This window comes from Saccostrea cucullata, unplaced genomic scaffold (assembly GCF_032062105.1).
Source record: "Saccostrea cucullata isolate Sc308-1 unplaced genomic scaffold, CSIRO_AGI_Scuc_v1 ctg5950, whole genome shotgun sequence".
Taxonomy (NCBI): Eukaryota; Metazoa; Mollusca; class Bivalvia; order Ostreida; family Ostreidae; genus Saccostrea; species Saccostrea cuccullata.
The window spans coordinates 18,506-29,359 of NW_026929141.1; the positions used below are offsets into that span (position 1 = coordinate 18,506).

Here is a 10,854-nt window from a genome sequence, read left to right on the forward strand (position 1 = left end):
TAAAAAATGTATGCACGTTTTGAGTAGTAGCTGTTTTGTTATATTAAATTATTTTAAACACTTTTCATACATTTTATTTCCTCTATTTCTTATAACAAAAAATAATTAAAACGTAAAAGTCTATCATTTATCGAGCACGCGTATTTCGTTCTAGCGGAGTGATATATCAGTTTTCATTTGAAATTTATTATTTTTGACTTCTCATTGGTCAAATAACCACAACATCGCCATTGTTGTTCCTTATATGGATAACGCTAGAAGTTTAAATTTCATATAGTTCCGGCGGCGAATTCGGAAAGAGAGTAAGTGTGAAGCATATTTATATTATTTTTGAAATAAGATAAGTAAAAGTATATCCAGTATTTTTAACTATCAGAAGTTGCATTTGAATCATATTTATTTTCTTTATAATATAGCTTTTATTTGATATCAGAAACAGATGTTTGTAAATCCACATCTCGAATGTAAACAAAATGAAATGAAGGATGGTGGGGAAGAGATAGGCCATCAAACATGTCATAGGGACATGTTGTGAATTTCTAGATCTATGTTTGCTAAAGCTCCAATCTCAATTTTTCATAGGCCCTAATTGTAAAAAAAAAAATGCATAAATAGACATGAGCAACTGTGAACATATGCAATGATGTAATGTAATAATGAATGTTTATAGGCCTAGAACTAGAATTATTTTGAAATGTTTAATGCTGCACACGTGTAAAAATGATGTACTATTTAAAAAAAAGGGGGGGGGGGTGATATGAATGATATATAGAGGATATTCAATGTTTTGTCATTGAATATGGAAATGAATTTATTTCACGAGTGGGACAGAATTTTTTGATATTTTCACGAGTGCGAAGCACATGTGAAAATATAAAAAAAAATCATAACTCATGAGTGAAATAAATTTCATTTTCAATGACAACACATTGAATTTTCTGTTTATTACATTTTCTTTGATTTTCCCTTTGCACACATTTTTTTTTGTAATGCAGACTTTTAGGCTACAACTCGTCATAAAATATAGTTAATCAGTTGAGACATCATTGCTGAGTGAGAAACATTGTAAACATGAATTTCAGCAACATATTTGGGGGAATGTTCGCTGTCTTTATCTCTGTCAAAATTGTCTATTAACTCGTTCTTTGTCTTATAACAAGCCAAGGAATATTTCTTACAACACTCTTTGTTATCGGGAGGAAAACTCGTGAGTTTTCCCGCACTTCTGATATTTGTCACAATGTGAAAGGATATCATTTTGATATCCTGTCACACTGTGACAGAACATCATTTTTATTCAATGAATAAATTACAGTATTACACTGGTAAAAATGTAATAAAATTTTATCTACGTGATCTAGTAGACAAATATTTATTAAAAAAACAATTCTAGTCAAGTTTATTTCATCCTTTTGAGCTTTCAAACAGTTGTTTATGTTGTCATTATATTTTAAGGGTAAGTCTAACCATGCCAGGTGTGTCCAGCAGAACCCCACGGAGAAGAGGTCCCCCCAAAACCCCCGAGAAATCAGCAGGGTAACTTATTCATCATTTGAAGAGATTATTTGCATATATATAAAACATGTACATAAACTACAGTGTATATTGTCTTTTATATGAATCTTCGAATGGACAAATTTCAAACATTTTAGAAGAGAATGATTTATTATAAATACATATTTGTATACACATAATGCTATTTCCTCACAACAGGATGTCCACTACCCAGTTTTACAGTCCTAAAACTCCTGGCTGGGTGTCTGGAAGTCAGATGAAATTTGAGTTAGAAGAATCTCCGCTAAACAATGTTCGCAAAGGAAGGTGAGAATAAACTAACATGAACTTGTTATAGATTTGCCCTGAAGGAAAAAAAATTGTTGTAAAATTATTATCTTAGTCTAAAAGGTGTGGAGTTTTTCCTCTTTGGTTTTTTATTATAAAGTAGTACATGAAATTACAATACTTGTATAAAAATAAAGGAGGGCCTTTGTGGATAAGATTTTATCAGTATGTCAAGAGTTATAAAGTTCTGTACAAGAGATTAAAAGGAAAAAGCAGAATACAAGCAATAGAAAATAAAAGCAGCTCTAAATAAAAAAAAAAGAGACATTGCTTTGTCCAAAGGAAAAAAAGAAAAGAAAATGCACTTGCAGATTGAAAACATTCAATTGTTCAATACATATAAGATTAATTTAAAATCAATTATTCATTTTTGGCACTGATAGGATATTCATGTTCCATGTTATTTAGTTGGATATGGAATTTATTTCATGAGTAGAACAGGATTTTGGATATTTCTTTGAGTGTAAAGCACAATAAAAAAAATGAAAGGAAAAAAATCCTGTATCACAAATGAAAACTTGATTTTCACACCTCTGCCCATGAGGTTTTCAAGATCTACTGTAAATCACTTTTTATTCGCGAGAACTTTATTTTCACGTAATTACGCGAGACGATATGCTCGTGAAAATTTAATTCTTGCGTATAAAAGAATTCATTGAGATTATATAGAGCGACGACCACACCGCTTATAAAGAGTCAATGACTATCTCGCGAAAATAAAGTGTCGCGAAAATAAAGTGATCTACAGTATTAAAAGTGAAAATATTTCTCTTAACCTAAACATAAAAAACAAAAATGATAGTTTTCATGCAAATATAGAGTGTACCTTGTATAAATATAATTTTTGCCTATTTAATTGTATAAGATCTGATTTATATATATCTATGGCAAAAACAGTTATTTTCACTGAACAAAAACTGTGTTTATTCCCCATTTACACTGTAACAGTATTTGAAATTCATATAGTTTGTTATATCATTATAAACTCTAATGAATTCAGCTGCCCGAAATGTTTTTAAAAATCTTTTCATAGTGCATGCTATACACTCTGGAAAAATAAAATTTGTTGTAGAAGCAGTTGCAAAGGACTGAACATTATATAATTTTTTATTCAATCTATATATATTTTTGCAGGAAATCAGTCATTCCAACAGGAACAGCAACGCAGAAAACCACCAACTCCAGGAGACACACAATGTTCAAACTCCCTGAGCCCATTAGGTCCTCTCCCATAGGTACCAGATCCAGACGGTCCTCCATATTCAACGTCCATAGCAGAAAAGGAGGGATAAGGCTAACCATTGCAGTGACCCCTCAGGAGAAACCAAAGAAAGGCCCAGGAAAAGTTGTATCCCCACCCGGAGTAAAGACGCGCACCAGGCGGTCATCTGTTTATCAGAAAGGTAAAACTCTACAGGAAGCTTGTTCTCAGGTCCAGAAGACGGTAGCTAGTGGTCAAACCAGGAAAATGACAGGAACCAAGGAAAAAGAAGAAACTGCAGAGACAAAGAAGCCAGTGTCAACTCGCAGGTCTGTATGTCCAAAATCACCCGAAAGGTCTTCTAGAACTTCTCTACATGGAAAAGTTTCATCTCCTCAATCTAATAAGGCAGCAAGAAAAAGAAAATCTGTTCAACCAAATACATCAAAATCTGAAGAAAAGGACTCTAACACGCCAGTGCAAAAGAAGTTAAGAAAAACACCAAGACGATCTGTTGCCAAATCCACAGAAGAGCCCAAAGTTGTTCTTGAGAATGTGGAAGCTGTATTCAAGACTCCTGCTAGACCAGTATCCAGTGCCTCAGAGGATACACAACCTATCTCCTCAAGAAAACAAAGGGGAAGTGTCAAAGAGACCCCAGTGAGTCAAGCTTCAAAGTCTATGGAGGATGTTAAACCCGGCTCACCAAAGATTACACCCAGAAGTATAAAGAAGAAGACACCAGCACAGTCTGCCTCCAAACAACTCAGATCTGCAACCAAGAGGAAGAACAGAACTCCAGCCTTATCAAGAAGCACCAGGAAGAGAAATGTTGAGCAATCAGAAGATGACAGTGTAGTAAATGATACAGCCTCAAAAGTAATGGAATCCAAAGTGACATTGACACCAGAACTGAAAGAGGACAAAAGGACTCCAAAAAGTCCAAAATTGACAGTAAAACGGAAAATGGATCTTTCCAATGAGACGCCTCAGGTTAAGAAGGTCAGAGTGACCGAGGCAGTGTCAGCAACCTCTTCTGGAAAATCCACAAAGTCTGCACGGAAAACTCCAGCTAAGTCAAAAAGTAGTGTTGATGGTAAAAGTGGAGATACTTCCCTTGATGAGTCCATGGAATTTAAAACACCCATGAAGACCCCGAGATTGGCAAGGTCTGCCAAGAAAACAACTAAAATGTCAGCAGATATGACACCTCAGGTTAAACTGACAAAGATCTCACTACCGAATGAAGATTCCAATAAAGAAAAAGAATCCAAAATTGAAACTCAAGAAAACCAAGATGGAAATTCTCAAAAAACTGTACAGGTTGTCTCCCCTGAGTTGAGCTCTCCTTTGCCTCATAGTGGAAAATTGGCAGAAAGAAAAGGTACCCCAGCGAGAGTACAGCCTGATGCTGTAAACAGGGAGGTGCTGCTGAAAGGGAAGAACAAAAAGGAGAGCAAAATCAAGAAACTGAAAACTAAAGAAAAATCTAATTCAACAGTGACATTGAATGGCAGTCTGAACACCTCTGCTCACACCAGCATGGGTGCAAAATGTACCATCTTGTAATTGGAATCTCATGTTATACATGATTTTCAATAGAGTTTTAATATCTCAAATTTGCTTGTATCTCTAGTGTATGTGTAAGCTACATGTATTGCAATTCATTCTCTGACTCTGGTAATAAGCATTGAAAATAAACCTGTAGAAATTTTCTCTAGGATAGGATGTTGTATCATATCATATTGATAGATGTTCCAATTCTGGATTAAATTTTTCCTGTCTCACCTAAACAGCTTTTAGAGATGGATGAGATTTTGTGTTATTTTATTTTCAACTTGAAGGCAAATACAAGTGTGTTAATTAAATTGATTTTGATTGTCAGATATGTTTTGTAACTTTTGACATGATGCTCTTGTATATACAAAACTTTAATTTCTCAATATACTCAGGTATTATAGTCAGTATATCAGCCATATCTAGTGCACTTATGATTTTGTCAAGGCTTCATATTTGATTTGTAAAATAATTGTACATAGAACTGTAAAAAAAGAGAAGTTTTAGTTAATATAGAATAGATTTTAAGATAGTATATACATGTATTATAATTTTTAGGTTTAGATTTTATTAGTTTATTTTGGTGCAATTTTTAAAAGACATCTACTTTTATTTCATGTATGTTTCTGGTTTTAATTTTCATCTTTTACAACTGCCATAAAGTACAAATATCAAGATTTTTTCTTCTTGGTAAAAAGAAAAAAAAAGTGTGACAATCATTTTTGTATTAATCCTATTTAGTGTAACTGTCCTTTCCCTTTTCATCATTATTTATTTATTCCTTTGGACTGAGTTGGTGAATGTAACTTCATAAAATCCTTTTCATTATTATGTTGGTTTTGTCATCTTACATTATAGGTTAATTTTTTTTAAAAAGTTCATTGAAAAAGTTTTTGTGTTCTGTTTTCTTTGAAAAATTGTAAAATATTAAATAGTGAAAGCTTTCCAAGAAATAGACCAAAATTTGAAATATTGTTTTAATTGCCTCTCCTCGATTCCCTCCTATAAAAATATTTAATTACTGTCTCAAGCCATCATAAAAATAATGTTTGCTTTCCCTTTGAAGTTCCCGACTTGACTCAGGGTAAAATGACTGGGTCTGTAGTTAAATGGAAAAAATTTTCCCTGGAAATTTCAACATAAATATATTTGCAGAATAAGAGTAATGAAAAGAAAAAAATTGTGTCCTGGAATGTCAAAGTTTTGACTTGGGTCATTTTTAGTCAGTTGGTCAGCCTAGGAGAGGGCAGGCAAACAATTTAATTTTTAAAGATGGCCTTCATTTTAATTGAAATATTTTTAATCAATTTCTGGGTGCTAGCTGTACATAATCTCATACAGGAAGAAAATTTAACAAGACCAGATCTAAGCAAAGTTGAAGGAACATTCCATAGTCCAACCACTGGCATGAAACAAGTTGGGCAAAATATGTTTCAGTGACAGGTTGTTTTTGCTCATTATTAAAACCAACAAAAAAACCCATAGAATTTTAAAAATACTGAAACATCATATCATGTGTGAGTGGCCTGTCCTTGTTTTGGGTTGATTGTACTCGGAGCATGCTCTGGATTAATGAATAAGTTGGGAAACTTCGTTAGTACGTGATATCAGGATATTACTGTCATGAATAAGATGATGAAAAATTTGAAAACTAGATTGTCATTATACACTCCAATATCTTTTTAATCACATATTCAGAGTACTTGTATGCAGAATTGAATGAATTTAAAAAAAAAAAAAAAGATATTATTTTGTTGATGACCAATCAGAATATTGCTTGAGTTTTGTTTTTTTGTGTAGAAGCTGCTGACTGCTTTACATGTATCAGAAAGCCTAGTTTTTAAGTAATTTTAAAATGTCTGAATTTTGGATTCGGAACACTGAGTACATACTGCATACAAAAATTATCTTTTTGTAAATCTTTTTGGGTGGGGAATATAATTGTTTGCTTATGAGCATTATTATTATTTTTTTTTTTGTGGAAAATATAATTCCTTGCAAAAGATGTATACTACAATTAAAGAATAATATGCCTAAACACGAAACATTATTTTGGCAAGGGAGGGGGGTTAACATAATATTGTTTCATAGAAAAGCCTTCCAATCAGCTCAAGATGGTCCCTGGTCATCTTGGGGAGTCCAACAAATTTAAAGTGATTCTTGGAATAATTTATCTTTTCAATCTACTGAAATACTGATCCCCTTCCCCCTGAGAAATGCTATTTACCATTAGTTTTGCAGGAAAGGGGTTAACATCATCCCCTTTCGCAGATTTTTAAAATCTGTTCACATTCCTTCAATCAGTTACGTACGTACGCTATATATGCATAACTTCCAATAAATTTGGGGGAGGGGGCTGACCTGGCATGCTAAATTCATTCCATTTTATTTGAAACATGGATTCAAGCAATATATAAGGACCAAGGAATTTTATAAGTATATAAACTAAAGTATGAATAGCTGAAAAATATATGGTAATGATCATGAGCTTATGTCGTTTGCGCAAACATTCAACTTCTTAGGTCCTCTAAACAGGCTAGTTAACATGGTTAACGAAACCAAATATTATAATTTTCATATTTTTATACAAACAAAATTTGAAGTGTACATGTAAATGCTAATCCCCCCCTCCATAATTTGTTAGCTTAAACGAATTTTTGAACCCCCCCCTAAAAAATAGTAATAATAAGTAAATAGTCATCACTGAATTCAGGACATAATTTAATAATGTAATACGTATACATGTACATAGATTATTAAAAATGATATCAGCGGACGATCAGAGCTCTTTTTTTTCCTTATTGAATATAATAGCTTTCCAAACTATAAGATGCGATACCATACGCACACAGTCTGGGATGGGGTTGGGGGTTAAGCCGATTCTTTTTGTTAAAAAGGGAGAAACCCTCGTTTGCATTTTTTGTCGAATACGTAAGCATGTTTATCATTTAAACTCTCTCTCTTTGAAGAAACAAGCAAATTCAAAAAATTGTGGTCCCCCCCCCCCTTTCGGTGTCTTTTTGGGTGAGATGTCATATTTTATGACATTTTGAGTCTAATATGATCGCCCTATCATAAGTCATCTATTTAGAAATTAACACTGAACTCCAAGGTCAAGGTCAAAGGGTTAACGTTCTTGGTATCCAATGAAAAGTCTTCTCAAAAGGATTACATATGTGAAGTATGAAAGCCCTAGCCCTTACCATTCAAAAGTTATGGTCAAGGTTAAAGTTTTCTCATAAGTACAAAAAAAATCTCCAAGGTCAATGTCAAAAAGTCAAGGTTGTTAGTATCAAATGAAAGGTTTTGCCACAAAGAATACGTATGTGAAATATGAAAGTCCTGGTATCTACTGTTCAAAAGTTGTGGCCAAGGTAAATGTTTTTGAAAAGTAGGTCAAACTCCAAGGTCAAGGTCCAAGGGGCAAAGTTCATGGTATTTAATGAAAGGTCTTCTCACAAGAATTATATATATGAAGTATGAAAGCCCTAGCCCTTACCATTCAAAAGTTACGGACAAGGTTATAGTTTTTTCATAAGTACGGAAATCTCCAAGGTCAATGTCAAAAGGTCAAACTTGTTGGTATATAATAAAAGGTCTTGCTACAAAGAATACATATGTGAAATATGAAAGTCCTAGTACCTAACTTTCAAAAGTTATGGCCAAAGTAAAGGTTTGGAATTTTTGTTTAAAAGTGGGTCAAACTCCAAGGTCAAAAGGTCAAAATTGGTGGTACCCAAAGAAAGGTCTTGTCACAAGGAATACACATATGAAATATGAAAGTCATATAGCTCCACTGAATCAAAAGTTATGGGCAAGGTTAAAGTTTTTGTGACGGACGGACAGACAGATGGACAGACGAATGAGATTTAATGTCCCCTCGCTTTAGCGAAAGCGGGGGACAACATGTTTTTTTAACTATATGTGAATAAAATATTTGAATATTTTTATATCATTTGGTTTTTTTTTTACCGTTTTAAAAATTAATACAATTTTTCAAAATCTTGTTGGCTAAGCAAAACCCCTCTCAATGAGTGACGAAGCATCGTTTTTGAAAGTTGGGGGGCCAGCAAGAGAATTTTTTTTTACTTTCCTACCATTTATTTAGCATACAGTGGTACATTTCCCTTATATCACTTTACTGTAGTAACAAGTGGGCGACCAGCCTTTCAATGAACGTTTTCAAAAGAAAAGGTAATGTTGGAAAAGGAACGGGGGGGGGGGGGGGGCTGGCCTCCACTTTTGCTAAGTGCCTGCCTCTAGTTGTGACTGATTCTTCAAGCAATATGAGCTGCATTTTTGAGAAAAATATTTTTCTATTAAAATGTGTTATGATTAATTTTTATGTAATTTAAACCCTTATGATTAATGAAACCAAAATAAAATTTAAATTGTTTCAGAAGAAATATCTCTGTACGATCAAAAGCGTTTTATAAGAAATCAATAATGTACAGGATGACAATAATGCCATTTTGCTTCAATCAAAGCTTTTAAAAAGCTCCTCCATCGCTAATATGGATAATGGAAGTCTATAAATGTTCTATTTTTCTGTCTTTGAGAATTTGATTACAAATTTACAACAAAATTTTCCCATGTCAAACTTGCAGATCATATTGCTTTCAGTTTATGTATTTTTTTCTTCAGTTTCAAAAACCATTAATTGTACATGTGTGTTTATTTTCCAAATCATATTGATAGTATACTCAACTAAATTGAAAAGCGCTAGTTAGAGTAAATAAAAAAAAAATCTATTTTTTAAAGTGTTTAAAATTGCACATTAGTTGTATCTTGGAAGTCAGCTTGACATGCGACTAAATTAATTGAAAGAAGGTACATTTAAAGTGAAGTCAATTGCTCGTAATCCTAAAATTGTCAGATTTAACATTTTTTTAAAAGCAAAGTCTTTAGTCTTGTGTTAAAGTTATATTAATTTGAAACATTTTATTCTTCCAAATTCTTAAAAGTTTGGTCTTTAAAAAAGCTACAAAAAGTAGCCCAAAAGACTGGAAAATGCACCATTTAGAGCCATTTAAAACAAAATTTTCTCGGGGGAGACCCTCCCCCCGAACCCCCACCTATGGGAGGGGGACACCCCCTCCCATTATGGTCATACCCTCCATTTGGGCCTCACCCCCCCCCCCCCTGAACTTCTGGATCCGCCACTGAAATCATATTCTTTGAAAGGCTAGTCCCCCGTCCTCTTCCACTTTTTATTTCAGTAAAGTCAAGAAAAGGTATAACTAGTGCTAATTGTAACGGGGACCGTTACAGATGTTCCCCAAACGCTCCCCAACTCCCTTTTGGTGCCATATTCCTTGTAAGCTTCATTAAATAAGACTTTAATAACGTTTACCCAGAAGTCTACCAAGTTCATCCAAATTTTAGCGCTGCACGCGTGCGCTTGTGAATGCATGTGCATAATGACCATATCATCATGTCTACACAATCTATATATTTTAATATACTAAATATGAAAGTATTTAATTCAAAAGTGTTAAAAAATACGCTCATTCAAGATTATTTTTGATTTTACTCATTTTACGTGCACGCACGTGCATACATGAGCATGGTGACCATACCTTCTTGTAGAAGTCCATTACATCTATCTATGTTCTAAATCCCACCCCGTTTGGTTTAAAACCAAGGGAGTTATACCTATTTAAAGTTTAAGTCAATCAGATTGCAGCGCACGTACATACACGTGTATGCATGTGTATGGTGACCATACTTTCTTGTAGAAGTCCATTATATCTATCTATGTTCCAAATCCCATCCTGTTTGGTTGATAACCAAGGGAGTTATACCTATTTAAAGTTTTAGCCAATCAGATTGCAGCGCACGTGCATGCACGTGTTTTCATGATAATTGCTATATATCATGTTGTAGAATATCCTAATGCATGGCAAAGTTCAAAATTTCAAAGGATTTTGTCAAAAAACAGAAAGATATTGAGACTTTAGTTTCAGCCAATCAGAGCGAAGCGCACGTGCATGCGCGTGAGATCTTGCTATTTTGACCATGTCATATTGTCTATGTTACTAATATATCCTAATATGATGAGTTTCAAAGCATTTCATATAAAAAATAAAAAGTTACGCCTATATCAATTAAATCGGTCATTTCACGTGTTGCACGTGCACGCTCTTGCAAGCACATGCGCGCAAAATGACCTTCGTTCCGCAAATCTACATAACATGCCTACTGACCCTAAAAAGGTTTTACCTAAGTCGGATGAACAGTTTACAAGATCACTC

General features: G+C 33.7%; 1 protein-coding gene across 1 annotated transcript; it reads left to right on the forward strand.

Annotated features, from left to right (window-relative positions):
- Positions 1 to 216: 216 nt before the first annotated feature.
- LOC134279897 (muscle M-line assembly protein unc-89-like) lies at positions 217 to 4,905 on the forward strand. The gene is made up of 4 exons (XM_062762314.1): positions 217 to 302; positions 1,456 to 1,536; positions 1,714 to 1,821; positions 2,977 to 4,905. Exons 2-4 carry the CDS (start codon positions 1,469 to 1,471, stop codon positions 4,610 to 4,612), a joined length of 1,812 nt encoding a protein of 603 aa, XP_062618298.1. The 5' UTR covers positions 217 to 302; positions 1,456 to 1,468; the 3' UTR covers positions 4,613 to 4,905.
- The last annotated feature ends 5,949 nt before the right edge of the window (positions 4,906 to 10,854 follow it).

What these genes read in the sequence shown, in the direction of transcription:
- LOC134279897 (XM_062762314.1), top strand. Translation starts at nt 1,469, where the DNA reads ATGCCAGGTGTGTCCAGCAGAACCCCACGGAGAAGAGGTCCCCCCAAA. An exon ending in ACCCCCGAGAAATCAGCAGG is followed by an intron (nt 1,537 to 1,713) that starts GTAACTTATTCA and finishes TCCTCACAACAG; the next exon opens with GATGTCCACTACCCAGTTTT. An exon ending in AACAATGTTCGCAAAGGAAG is followed by an intron (nt 1,822 to 2,976) that starts GTGAGAATAAAC and finishes ATATTTTTGCAG; the next exon opens with GAAATCAGTCATTCCAACAG.